Source organism: Octopus bimaculoides, chromosome 2 (genome assembly GCF_046866305.1).
Source record: "Octopus bimaculoides isolate indiv1 chromosome 2, ASM4686630v1, whole genome shotgun sequence".
Classification (NCBI taxonomy): domain Eukaryota; kingdom Metazoa; phylum Mollusca; class Cephalopoda; order Octopoda; family Octopodidae; genus Octopus; species Octopus bimaculoides.
This window is the reverse complement of record NC_142929.1, coordinates 87,885,574-87,900,444: the sequence shown is the minus strand read 5'-3', so window position 1 is coordinate 87,900,444 and position 14,871 is coordinate 87,885,574. Positions and strand designations below refer to the sequence as shown.

Sequence of the window (14,871 nt, the reverse complement as noted above, 5' to 3'; positions counted from 1 at the left end):
AGAACGTTGTCGCACCCCACCTCCACTAATCCTCCATAGGATGCCTTCATGGAATTGAAGTCACACAAGTTTGGTCCTGGACGACAGAGTTGCTTGAGAGCAAGGCGCCATTTGCCAAGCCTCAGTTTCTGCTTGATCCATGATTGCAGTTCAGCCAAGGAGACGAGCTGCAGGAAAGCACACCTCACAAATAGCGACCACACCTGTTCACCATTGTCTATGAAGTGCTGGAGATATCATGGTCTCAGTGCATGTCTGTGCATCATCAACCACGGCATGCCCAGCCCTCCATTTAGCAGGTGTTGACAGCAAATGGATCCCCTAACCATCAGAATGCATCCCTTCCACAAAAAGCGGAAGACTATGCATTCCAGTTTGGTGATGGTAGGGTCGGGACAAGGCACGACGGTCAGACAGTAATAGATGATGGATGCAATGTATGCGTTTGCCACCTCCACCCAACTTTTTAGGGATAGCTTCTTCTCGGGCCATTGCTGGGTGACAGTGGCCACCCTACTCATTATCTCATCCCAGTTCTTCTCCATTTGGAGGTCCAATCTGATTCAGCAATTTAACCAGTCCCAAACAATTTAACCAGTCCGTCAGTCCAGCATCCCATGGTGGAGACACTGTTGGATGACATGGGCTTCCTTCTCCAGGTGCCGAGCCACTAGCCCACTGACTTTTCCAGGTTAATTTTCGCTCCTGTTCCTGCTTCATATTCTTTTAGAGTCTCGCCAACCATTTCAATATGCCTGTGGCTCAACACTATGAGGGTGATGTCATCCTCATATGCACACACGCTCCTCTCACATCCCAGTTCTTGTGGGATGCCCTTCAGGTTCGCCAGCTTCCACAGTAGTGGCTCTAGAGCCAATATGTATAGAAGCAGCAAGAGGGGGTATCCTTGATGGACTGAATGCATGATGTTAAAAGAGCTGGACAGATGATCATTTACGCGAACTACCGAGCAGATGCTGCTGTATAAGGTTCCTTAACTACCCTGTCTATGATGTAGTGCATCAGATGGAGGTTGTCATGGATACTTCTGCCCGGTACAGCGCATGTTTGTGCCTTGTCAACTAGTTTCTTAATGACAAGCGCCAACCTCTCAGCTAGCACCTTGGCCAAAATCTTCAAATCGGTGTTGAACAGAGTGATGGACCTGACGTTATCTATGACGTTCCCCTTGCTTGGATCTTTCTTTAGCAGTGCCACCGCTCCTCGCTTCGCAAAACAGGAGATACTCCTGTTTTGCTGCCAAGACACCTCCAAACAAGTCTGGCATACCATCCAAGCCTGGCAACTTGTCTCCCGCACAGCCTGCTATCGCATCCCATACGTCTGCGGCTGTGATGGGTCTTTCACAACACTCCACCTCTCTTGCCGAGAGTCATAGCAGGCCATGCAGGTAGGCACTAAAGTTCACCCTGTGTTCTAACCGACCAGTTGTCCCGAACAGTCGGGTAAAGTGCTGTTGAAAGGCCTTACACATCCTTTCAGGCTCAAGTAATTCGCACCCATGTTCATTTGTCAGACCTAATGGCGGTTTTGTTGCCTCATTGAGACTCCGCCACTCAGGCCTCTTGGGCAGCTCCAACTCCTTCATTCCTTAGAGCATCCTTCATATTTGGTATTAAAGTGTTGGTCGAGGGTCAACCTTGCTGCCAGCATGTTGGACGTAATGCCACTTCTATGTGCCTCTTCTAATTTCTTAACTAGGTCTCCCTCTATTCTATTTCCATCTATCGCTAGAGCCTTACTATACTTAACCAATTCTGCTTTAATTGCTTTCTTTAGGGCATACCACCATTTATTGTTGACAATGGCACCTGTCAATGCCCTCTTAACTAATGTACTAATCCGGTCCCTGTAAGCCTGGCACACTGTGAACAATGTGTTCAGCTTCCAGTAACCGGGACCCTGCCTATGACTCTCATCTAAGTCAAGTGTACAAGTCATAAATTTGTAATCTGTGTAGATGACATGAAATTGTGGGCAACCTACACTATCGCTATCCACTGTCCTACAGAATACTCTATCTAAATACAATCTGGACGACCTGATGCGGTTGCTCCATGTTCACATTGGCACATTCGGGTGGTCCAGTCGGTACCTGTCAGACAGCCAAAAATGTCTGAGCAGGTCTTTGAGGCATTTATATCCCCTCCTATTCCTATCTCCACCCACATAGTCTAGATGCGTTTCCAAGGTAGCGTTCCAATCTCCCGTTAAAAGTAAAGGTCGAGACGTTCTCAGGAAAACCTCTAGACGTCGAAAGAAATCTGGCTAAAAGGATGGTGCATAAACTGTTATCAGTTGAAAAGCATACCCATTACTGCCATCAACATCCAAGACGACCAGCTTACTCTCCAGGTCTAGGAATATTGCTCTTACTTTGAGGTTCAGACTCTTCCAAAAAAGCACCGCAGTACCACCTCCGCCCATTCTTGGCAGACACGGAGAAAAATAAATGTCGAATTGTCCGCCGAACATGTGCTGGAGGTCCCATGGGTTGTGGAGTTTGGTCTCACTGATGGCTATGATATGCACATTCTGTGACTTGATGTCATTTAACAGGTAGCTTTGTTTCCAAGGTGATCCCAAGCCACGCACATTTATACAACCAATTCTAAGCATGTTCCTATTGAAAGTTGTGCTTTACACGTGAAAGGAAGTTGAAAAGAATGAGAGAGAGTCACTATTCAAAAGTTGCTTGTCCTTCACCTCACAATCTTCTCTCAGAAGGTTTTTATATAATTTTTTGGGATAGGTATTTTTGAAATCTCCCTGCTGCATCTGGGTAGAGAGATTTCAGTGTGTTGTGTGTTTTGTGTGACATGTATGATTTTAATGTGCTGTGGTGGTGATTATTAGTTTTGGCATTGTTTTTTATTATGTTGGTCTTTGCATTAAGTCTGAATTGTTAGTGATTATAGCTGTCAACATTATGGGGCCATTTGGTGTTTGTGTGTTTATGTTAATGCTTTTGTTTTCTGCGGGTGTTTTGGTTTCAGGAGTGGTAAACCTCCCTGCTTTGTTTGTTTGCTTCTCTATTCTTTTTCCCACCTTTTTCTCCTTCCCCCTGTGGCCACTTGCCATTCCTCTGTGTTGTCTTCATCTGATGACATGCCAGAGGAATCAGAAAGTGGGAAGGGAAGGGTATTGGGGTCTATTTCTGAGTGTGTTTATGTTGATTTTGTTGTTGGTGTTGGTTGGTGACAGTTGGAATGTGGTGTATGGGTTTTTGTGGGTGGGGTATGAGTCCTTTTGTTTTTCTCTTTTTCGTTTGGTGTTTCTAGAGTTGTTGTTGTTGGTAGTGATGGTGATGGTGTTGTTTCTGTTCTTAGTGGCACTGATGGTGGTATTGTTTGGTTGGGCTGGCTTGTTGGTTGCTGATGCTCTTTCATTTCTTGGTTAAGTTCTTTTATCAGCTGTGCATATGGTGGTGTGGGTTTCAGTGCTGATTTTTTCTTTGCTTTTTAGTTTTCTTATTGTTGTGGTTGTTTTTGTTTTTCTTCTCCTTCTTGTTTTTGTTGCTGTTGCTCCTTGTATACTGGGCAACCAACTTTTAGGTGATTTTTGCTGCTATAGAGGTAACTGCATAGTTTTCTGCCTTCAACAACGAAATGTAGATTGGTACCATCTGGCAGTTTTATTAAATCTACAATATTTTCAATTGTTTCTTGATCTACTTGGACCAAGATCTTGAAAGACTGGCCTATCCAGTTCCTTTGATCTAGGATGGCAATCTCCAAGATGTTTTTCTTCAGACTGAAGTGATTCAGTAGAAAAAACTTTGGTTTGCTCTTCTGAGTCAAACCTGACTTTGACTGTGGCAAATCTTTTGCCCCTTATAATGTATTTTTTATGTGCTCATATGAGCCTTAAACATTTTTCAGTTATTTGCTGATTCATGTTTTCAAGTTTTCTTGTTAATGTTTCCTAAAATGTGATGCAGTGTGTTTAGGTTTATTGTGTTCCCCTCCTTAGATAAAAGGTGCCTTGTTTCCATTAACTGTTGATGTGTGAAAGAAACAATTCATTTTCTTTGCCTCAAAACTGAAGCAAAGTTACTTTGACTGTTTGTGTTGTTGCTGTTGGTGGTGGTGGAGGTAATGTTTGTACAAATAAATGTTGTCTTCACCTTGTTCATATATTCTATGGCCAGACTGGCATTCTTGTGTGCGTGTGGATCATTCAATTGTGTGTGGGTGTGTGAGCAAGTGAAATGACGTTCTTTTCAGCTTCCCCTACTTTCAGCTTCAGTGGCAGAGGAAGTTAATAAGAGGAACACCGGCTTCTTCATTAGATTTAGTCATTTTCTAAGTGAAAATGACAAAAAAAAATGCCCAAGAAAATTTTAAGTTTTGAAAATTCACCCTGAAGGGGTGAATTTCCTATTAAAAGATTTGCTTAGATCAAAGCAGATGTTAAACACCCTCTTTGACAAAAAGTGTTTAAAAACAAACAGTTCTTTGTATACAAATAAATCAAACTTACGAGGAGCCAATCTGTCAACAATCCATTCACATACATACATATGGGTGGGTAGGTAGGTAGGTGGATGGGTGGGTGGGTGTGGTCTGTGGGTGGGTGGGTGGGTGGATAGATAGATAGATAAGGAGGGGGAGGAGGAAGGGAGGGATACACACGCTCACACACACAAAAGTCTGGTGCTGTGAGAACACATGAGAATGACGTTTCCTTACATTTTCAAATATACTCAAATTTAATATAACAATATCATTCATTCGGCATGTGTTGAAATATGCCAAAACAATTTAATTCCACACAAATAAATGTTACTTTACATATAATTTACATGTTAATTCTATTTGCTGAAACTTGCTAGAAAGCATATTTTGCTTTAAAGTAGCATCTCCTTGTCGACACAATTGTCAGTAATCATACTGTTTCCATTTCTCTCAGCCAATATTTTTACATTAACCTTCTTTCGAACTTTAGAAAATGCAACATACAGCCGACCATGTGAGAAGAATTGTGTCAGAAGATATATACCAATTTGTTCAAAAGTCTGTCCCTGTGCCTTGTTACACATCAAGGCAAAAGCTAGCTTGACAGGAAATTGTTTGCGCATAAAAATAAATGGAAATTCCATTTCTTGAGATACATACTGTGTTGGGATTAGAGTTGATCCTGCATAAGGACCTGAAGCAACCTCAGCCCCAATAACATGATCATGTAAACTGGCAATAATGTAGTGTGTGCCATTGTAATGTCCGTTAGTAGCATCTAAATTTCTCAGAAGCATTATGCATTGGTTTTTCTTCAGTTTGAGAATGTGTGGTGGAAACCCTGATGGTGTAAGTTTGTTGATGAACTCGATTGGGTACAGAGTTTCATTATCAACTGTATTTGAGCTTCTGTATATTTTTAGCTCACCAGGGATCCTGGTCAACAGAAAATCATTCACAAATTGTGCTACTTCATTTGTAACAACGGTTCTGCAGGGTCTGAGAATTTATTTTTGAGGTCAGCATATACAGAACCACATAGATCTGAAAGAATACCACTTTCAAGGCAAGGGTCATTGGGTAGTTTGATTTTGAATTCACCTAGGTTTTGTTCAACAGAAAAGTTACCATTTCCTACATCAAGAAGTTAACTAGCGAACTTTCTTTCATCAGAATGACCCTATGTAAGAAATCTTAGATTGGTTGTCAACTCCACTACTTCTACATGATTGCAAAGAAAAGATCTCTTTAGAGTTGCATCAACAACTTGTGACCTGACACCATTATTTTGAAATAGAATATTCTCCTCTCAAGATAACCTAACCAGACGGTCATGTGTAGCGGAAACAGAATCATATCTACATCTCTGTGCATATTCAGGAATGTGTTTCAGTCGCTTTGCCCTGGTTTCATCTGATTCAGTTGCCTGTTTTTCTTTCTGCCATTGTGCCTTATATATAAATGAAAGCTCGTTAAAAACAATCTTATAGTTATTATTGTAAGGCTTATAGCATTCCAAGTAGCCATATCAACAAAATCACTTCATTTAAAAAACAAAAAATTATACCAGTATATTAAAGAATTTTCATTTTATCATAAATATTCATTTAACAAATTCTGGAAACTGATAATATTCTGGAAATTGTGCCTTGTATCAAAGTTATATAGCTATTTTATGTAATAGCAGGAATTCATTCAACACAAAATCACTTTAAAATTACACCAGTATATTAAAGAATTTTCATTTTATCAAAAGTATTCATTTAACAAACTCCGGAACTGATAATATTCTTGAAATTGTGTCTTGTATCAAAGTTATGTAGCTATTATCAAATTATCATTAATGAAAATAGAGGCGAGTGAGAATGAGAGACTGTTGCAAATAAAAACGTAAAATGTTGCCTGCAACGAATTAATAGTGTTTATTATTAAACATTAAAATCTACTCCACAGTGAATGCGATGAATATTTAAATCTATGAAGAATTGAATGCAGTGAATGCAATGAATATTTAAATTTGCAAGAATTTGAAGTTAAAAAATTCAATAAACTTCAGAAATCAAACCATCATCATCATCATCATTTAACATCCACCTTCCATGCTAGCATGGGTTGGACGATTTGACTGAGGACTGGTGAAACCAGATGGCTACACCAGGCTCCAATCTGATTTGGCAGTGTTTCTACAGCTGGATGCCCTTCCTAACGCCAACTACTCCGAGAGTATAGTGGGTGCTTTTATGTGCCACCGGCACAAAGGCTAGTCAGGCAGTACTGGCAATGGCCATGCTCAAAATAGTGTATTTTACATGCCACCTGCACAGGAGCCAGTCCAGCGGCACTGGCAATGACCTCGCTCAAATTTTTCTTTTCACGTGCCACTGACACAAGTGCCAGTGAGGCGACGCTGGAAATGATCACGCTCAAATGGTGCTATTTACATGCCACTGGCACAGAAGCCAGACAGCTGCTCTGGCAATGATCATGCTCAGACGGTGCTCTTAGCGCTCCACTGGTACAGGTGCTATCACAATTTCGATTTCATTTGCCCCAAGTCTTTGCAAGCCGAATTTAGTGTCCAATGAAGGAGAAGTTGGCATGGGTACCAGTCATCGAATTTGGTTCAATTTCGATTTCACTTGCCTCAACAGGTCTTTGCAAGTGGAGTTTAGTGTCCAATGAAGGAAAGGTACACATAAGTGGGCTGGCTACACCCCTGGCAGTGGCTTCGGATTATGGTCTCACTTGGCTTGCCAGGTCTTCTCACGCACAGCATATTTCCAAAAGTCTCGGTCACAAGTCAATGCCTCAGCGAAGCCTAATGTTCGAATGTTGTGCTTCACCACCTCATCGCAGGTCTTCCTGGGTCTACCTCTTCCACAGGTTCCCTCAACCACTAGGGTGTGGCACTTTTTCACACAGCTATCCTCATCCATTCAAAATTATAGACAATTTCTTAGAAGATGAATTTATAAAAATATTTCCAGATGGTAAAGCTTTTAATATTGCTTTCTTCTGGTACTTTAATTGTTACATACTTAATTGATAAGCAGCTTTCTCCATTATAGTATAGATATCAAGTTGAGTAAAAAGTAAGCAACATTTTGAACCATGAAGAATTTATATGGATTTTTGTCGAGTTTTGAATTTTTCTTAAACATTTTTTGCAATTATCTGATAATATAGACATGGACTTGCCCAAATGCATCAATAAATTAACATTGATACTGCTTTCAACGTTTTTACAATCATCTGAAATGGAACTGTCAAAGTGTGATATTCGAGCAGTTTTTGCTATTCAACTTCAAAAAAGGATGTAAAGCAGCTGAAACTGCTTGTGATATCAATGAAAAGTTTGTTGAAAATGGTTTAAATAATTTTGCAGTGGAGACCTGAGCCTTGAAGTTCGTGAGTGTAGTGGACGCCCATCTGTCATCAATGACAGTCAATCAAAGACTATCACTGAGAAAGTACCATATAAAAACCACTCGAGAACTGGCAAAAGAACTTTAAGTTAGCCAGAAAACTGCCTGCAACCATTTGTATGTGATTGGAAAATCAAAAAAGCAGAACAAATGTGTACCACATGATTTGAATGAAAATCAGAAAATGCACAGATATGAAATTTGCTTGTTGCTTCTTCTATGTAATGAGAGCAATCCATTTCTCAACCGTATTGTAACTTGCAATGAAAAGTGGAAAATGTACAATAATAAAAAAAACGTTCTTCTCAGTGCTTGGACCAAAATGAAGCACCGAAATCCTTTCCTAAACCTGAGCTCTTCAGAAAAAAGGTTATGGTGATTGTTTGGTGATGTACTGCTGGACTCACCCACAATAACTTCTTAAAACCCGGAAAAACCATTACTGCAGAAACATATTGCCATGAAATTGCCAAAATGAATGAAAAACTGCTACTCCTCCATCCCAGACTGGTCAACAGAAGAGGATGAATCATTCTTCATAACAATGCTCTACCACGCATGTCACTAATGATGCTCCAGAAGTTGAGTGAACTTGGCTTACAAAGTTCTTCCCCATCCAGCTTATCCCCCAGACCTTTCTCCTACTGACTACCACTTTTTCAAGCACCTTGATGGTTTCCTGAGAGAGAAGGAGTTCAAAAATCAAACCAATGCTGAAAGTGCATTCAAAGAGTTCCAGAACTCCAGATTTTTATGTTACTTGTAACTGATTGGCAAAAATGTGTTGATTGTAATGGTACTTACTTTGATGAATATAATTTTTGCATTGTTGAAATATATTATGATGAATTTCATGTTTCAAAACGTTGCTTACTTTTTACTCAGCCTGATATATATATATATGAGAGGCTATTGAATGGGGGGAATGAATGAGCTAAAGAGGGATTACTTTGTGCTGAACCTACAGTGGGACCAGCAATTCAAGTTGACAGCTGCATAGTAGATAAAGGGATTAAGGACATGAAGTAAGGGTAAATCTGCAGATCTATCAGGTGTAATTATGGAGATGCTCAAAATATCTGGTGAGGTAGAGTACATGATTATCATCAAGTTATACTAGGAATCATACCTAATGACTGGTGTATCAGTATCATTGTAAACTGCTGCAAAGGCAAAGGAGATACCTTAGAGAGAAGCAGTTATAGAGGAATTAAATTACTGGATCAGATTATGAAGGTCACTGAGAAAGTCATAACACAAGTGATTCATGACAAGATAGACCTAGATGAGATGCAGTTTGGTTTTGTGTCTGGAAAAGTTACCATAGATGAAATCTTCCTGGTGAGGCAACTGCAGAAGGAATACATAGCTAAGAGTAAATCATTATTTCTAGCTCAAGAAGGTATTTGACAGGGTACCACATAAAGAAGTCTGGTGATCTCAAAAGAAACATGATGTTGATGAATAGCTTATGAGGGCTGTACATGTCATGTGTAAAGACAGTAAATAAAGTAAAAGTCAGTAACAACTTCAGTGAGGAATTTAGTGTGAGAATTGGAGCCTATGAAGGCTCAGTTTTCTGTCTTCTCCTATTCATCATAGTCCTACAGGCCATTACACAGAAATTTAAGACTAGATATTTATGGGAACTCCTAAATGCTGATAATCAAGTTCTCATAGCTGAGTTTATCTATAAGAGAACTAGAGAGAAAATTCCAGGCATGGAAGCTAAATTTAAAATTGAGAGTTCTTAAAATAAAATTAGCAAAGATGAAAATTTTAATAAGTAGGGAAGAGGAAAGGACCATGATATCTTCAGGGAAGCGGTTTGCTTGATACGCTGCACTCAGTGTAAGCAATGAACACACAAAAGATGTAATGGAATCACAGGCAGAGTAGCAGAGAATGTAATCTCCGAATATGATAGATGCACTGGAGTAGTACATTCTATGAACATACTGGAAATAGACTTCCTTGAATACCTAGATAACTCACTAGAAATAGTTGATAGCTTTTGCTGCCTGGATGTCATCAGCAAGAGAGGTGGTTGCTCTGAAAGTATAGTACTCAGACGAAGAACAAGTTGGAGAAAGCTCAAGGAGCTACTACCACTGCTGGTAACCAAGGTCTTTTTACCACAGAGTGAAGGACAAATGCTTGCACGGAAATTACAATGCTGCATCAAAGTGAAAGTGGACATAAGACTGGAAAAAATGAAGCAAGAATGCTCCATTGGATGTGCAATGTAAGTGTGCAGTGAATAACATAGTATAAATATGCTGACAGAAAAACTGGGCATAAGAGGAATCAGATGTAATGTGCAAGAAAGAAGACCATGCTGCTATGGACATTTGTAGGCTGCAGGCAGCTGTATAAAGAAGTGCTGATTACTAAATGTGACTGGAGCCTGTGAATGAGAAAGACCTAGGAAGACATGGGATGAAGTGATGAAGGTTGACTTCAAAACTCTAAGCCTCACAGAAGAAATGGCAAAAGACTGAGCTGTTTGATGATACAAGGTTCTTGAGAAAACCCACCAATTGTGGTGAAACTAACTTCTGGAAGCACTGTGTGTGTGTGTGTGTATATATTATATGTGTATTTGTTGTGTGCATGCACAAACAGGCACCTTTCTCGATAATCCTCTCCCTCACATTTCTCCTACCACAGCTCACCACTATCTCCTGAAACTGCCTTTTCTTTTTGCTATCCAGAGCCATTGCACTTGTTAGCCATTCATCATCCATTAATATTGTTCTCTGCATTCACATGTTACATTGGTCATCCCTCCCTATCTTCTTCTCTTACTAAGCCACCAATTTATCTTACCTCATGCACAGAGCCTTTCTCTTTCTCTCTCCTCCTCCTTTGTAGCCTATCCAACCACATTATCTCTCTCTTGTCCTCTCTATGTCAACTGTATCATCATTACTATCCTGTTGTTAGCATCCCTCTATCTCTCCCAACTCATGAACTACTGGCCATCTTCACACTCATATCCACCCTTTAACCCACCCTAATCAGATGCTACCTACTTCTCTCTCATTTGCCCTGTCTCTTGCCACCAGTTCCATACACTCTTGCAAACCCTAACCTATACACACTCCTAGTTTTTCTGTTCCCACTCATTTCTACTCACCTTGTGTCTTGATGTGCCACCTGGACAACTCATCACCACTATCTATCTCTTTGTAGCTACTACTGATTCATTTTCACTTTCTTCCCTAGATCTGTGTAACTATGTAGCTCCTCTACAACAAAAATTTACCCTACACCAACCCCTTCCAAGTGGTGAGTTGCATTAAGCATAAGGATGGACCCCCTACTCCCTCCTTGGATTTTGTAGACTTGCAAGCTGCATGGTGACCTCAATAATGGTGGTGACATGAAAAAAGCACCCAGTACACACTGTAAAGTAGTTGGCATTTAGAAAGAGCATTCAGCCATAGAAACTACTAGCAGTTTAGCCCGGCACTGCACGAGATTAAGCTAGGATTATTAAGTGATCAAGTGCTTTATTTCAAACCAAAATAAGTAACATGGACATCAGATTTGAGCGAAATCCGTTGAAATTGGTTTGGCTGAAAATGGTTTGCTGGCAATTTGATTGGGAAATCCCATAAGGAATCAGTTTATTGGTTATTTCCACGCATTGACTGTTCTTTTTTTAAAGTTGCATTAGAGATCTGCATAGGAAAAGGTTGATCTGAAGGTTTGCATTGGGGATGTGAATTGGAGTAACTTAGGAAAACTTACCAACAGCCTTAACCAAAAAATAAGGGGCCTGTCCCTTCTAGGTTAACTCTAATCCTAAACCCTAACCCTAACCCTGACCCTAAAACCGTAACCCTAACACCAACCCTAATCCTAACCCTAACCCTGACCTTAACCCTAATCCTAACCCTAACCCTAACACTGACCTTAACCCTAATCCTAACCCTAACCGTAACACCCTAGTGGAAATCGTTCGGGTGTTAATCTGAAAAATTACCAAACCCTTTTTGTGGTCAGAAAAACGGGTTGTGGGGGGGATTGACAAATTGTTACATTTTTGTTTCATAGTTGTGAAATATAAACAAAACTATTTCGCTCCCAAAGTAGTATATGTGCGTGTGTGTGAGAGTGAGAGGTGGGAGAAAGATGAACGATTTAAAACAAATAAATGATTTAAAATAAATATATTTGAATTGCTGTGTGAGAAAGTATATATAATCTCATTATAGAATATAGTGTCTTTCAAAAACATCGTATATTTTAAACTATATCTCATGTTTAAGAAAAAAAATGCCTTTTACATTTTACACTTACTCTGTCTTAGCTACATTTTCATTCCTAATACGCTTTCTGCCTCCCTTTCCACTTTTTTTTTTTTTTTTTTTTTAGACGCTAGCAAAGTAAACTCTGTCTTGCTTAGAAAAATTTGCTTTGATTTCTGTCTGCCTTACCCACTTTTTTCATTTTTTTTTTTTTGGACGCTAGCAAACACTGTATCTCCCCCACTCCCTGTCACAAACACACTATTTCTTTCTTTCTTTCTTTCTCTCTCTCTCTCTCTTTCACGCGCGTACGCACAGATTTGACTTCGCCATGTCAACAAACTTCAAAATTGGTAAAAGTTTATCGATTTTTACAGGTATATGCGGGTACCTCTGAGAGAGAAAGTTCACTAAAATGCACATAGGGTCATTCTGAATCTTCTCCTAAAATTGGAGTGACATGCGTGCTAATTTGTGGACGTGCATAAACCACATTCACGTACACACACACACACACAAACATCCTCTCTTTTATAGATATTGATGCCAAAGCAGACATTGGAGTATGATGCTATCCTTGGATTCATCAGATCCTGTCAAACCATCCAACCCATGCCAACATCTTCCATGTTGGCATGGGTTGAACAGTTTGATAGGATATGCAACATGGACATTATATGATGATAGTGATGATGTTATACACACACACACACAATTTTGGAAAACATTGTGGAAAATCAAGTAGTCTTTAAAGACCAGTTAGAGATGCTCCCATATCACTCTTGCTGAACGAAAAGAGGTAAACCAATTAGCCCAACAGAAACTTCTAAACAATGATGCTAGTTTTTTTTCAAATGAATATTGAAGCTAACATAGAATTATGGAAAAGTATTAATTTTTGACTTGAATAACAGAACAGAATATTACAAAAGATGTTAGTCATATGAAAACAGGGCTACATTGTGATCATTAGTGCAATTAATGTTGCAATTATTGAGTTTAATTTTTAGTAACTCTGATCAACTCTACTTGAGCAGATCCATAGGGAAGAGGCATGAGAGAGAAATGCTCAGAATTTTTTTTTTATGTTTTAGTCATAAGATCAGCATCTATAAGCCCCTCTCAGGGCTTCTGAGACAAGAATTTATACTCAGACCAGAAATCTGGTCTACCAGAAGCAGCATAAGGGTAGATAGCAGTGATGAATCCAGCAATGGATCAAGTTTACCACCCCAAAAAACAAGATGGGTTCCCACATTTTCCAAGTATCAAATTTCACTTACAAACTTTTGGCTGATTTGAGGCTAAGGTGTTGCACACAAAAGTATTGTCTCTTCTCTCTGTCTTTTCAGCTGCTGCTTTAGTGGTATCCACTTCTTGGAAATGGTTGACCTTATGTCATCTTCACCCCCAATTCACTTGTCTCTTTTCTTCTTGTCATTTATATTGTATCTACTTCCTGACCCTGCTCTATCACTACTGCTAGTTCTTCAGGAAGTATTTCTCTGCACATGTTTTTCTTGCAGCTAGTGCAGCTACATTAATTTTACTGATCTCAGAGGCCAGCAAAAGTCACTGGAAGAGCCACTTCCACCAGTTGAAACCAAACAAAAAATATAACTTTATTTCTCAGTTTGCCTTATCTTATAAATGAGTAGTTATCGTATAATGAGTTTTCTGAGTGTACAATGTGTTTAAGAAGTGTGGAATAATTATTTTTTATTTGACTTAGTAATTGATAAATGCTTTTTCATTTCTTCTGAAAATGAAATATCAAAGAAATTTCTGTAAAAAATAGTTCTCACAAAGTAATTTATAGTGTCTAAGTTACAATTTCCTGAGAGATAGGAGTGGGAAATAAGATTGACAAGAACATGGCAATGTTGGATGCCAACAGCTACAGAACAACTCACACTAACATGATCCATAATAGTTCCAGATATTTTACACATTGTAATAAACCTATTCTAGAGATATTACAAAAGTAAAATAGAAAAAAGATAATACAGATATTTTTCATGTTATATTTTTCAGGTTGGCAGCAATGTACAAAAGATAAATATTGTTCTACCTTGTGCGTCCAAAATTACATGAATAAATATATTAACAACTGTGTTCAACCAAATTGCCTTAACTTTGCTCGGTTGCACTTTGGCGGTCCATCAGGTTGTGCTAATCCAAACACTTTACTATTTGCTCTGAGAGTAAATAAATGTTCAGAGAGTTAATGAAAAGAAATTTCAGTATAATTAAAACCAAATAAATACATTCAATTAAACAAATGACATCCTGATCTTGTGAAAATTTCACTTAAAGAAAAATTTTTGTAATTTTGCTGATTTATATGAAATCAACTAACAGGTCTTTCCAAGTAAAGAAATTTGCAAATTAGAAACAAACTGTATATTATCTATAAAAAGCAAAAATATGTAATGATTCAATAAAATTCTAATCTCTCAAATCAAAACAGACAGGTTCATATTACATTGTATAATGCGGTGCTGTATTATTGATTGTAATGCATAATTTTGATTATCTTCAGAAATCCAGTATGTATGTAGTTCAGGTCTGCTGACTATCTTAGTCTACTTGGCAGAAAATTAGGTAGGAGAATAACCTAGTTATAAGATGGCCTTTCAAAAAGAAAAGGAAAATAGTAACAAAAGAAAACCTAAAATGTTTGTTTGTCTATGCTGATGCATTCAGTTATGG

At 38.9% G+C, this 14,871-nt stretch overlaps 1 protein-coding gene across 6 annotated transcripts in view; it reads left to right on the top strand.

Annotated features, from left to right (window-relative positions):
• LOC106868009 (lysozyme) overlaps positions 1-14,628 on the top strand; it is a 104,406-nt gene extending 89,778 nt beyond the window's left edge. For all 6 annotated transcript variants that reach the window (XM_089347127.1, XM_089347124.1, XM_089347125.1 and 3 more), the window contains exon 5: positions 14,194-14,628. In XM_089347127.1, the coding sequence (XP_089203253.1) occupies positions 14,194-14,387 (194 nt within the window). In that variant the 3' untranslated portion in view covers positions 14,388-14,628. The remainder of the gene's footprint in view (positions 1-14,193) is intronic.
• Positions 14,629-14,871: the final 243 nt, after the last annotated feature.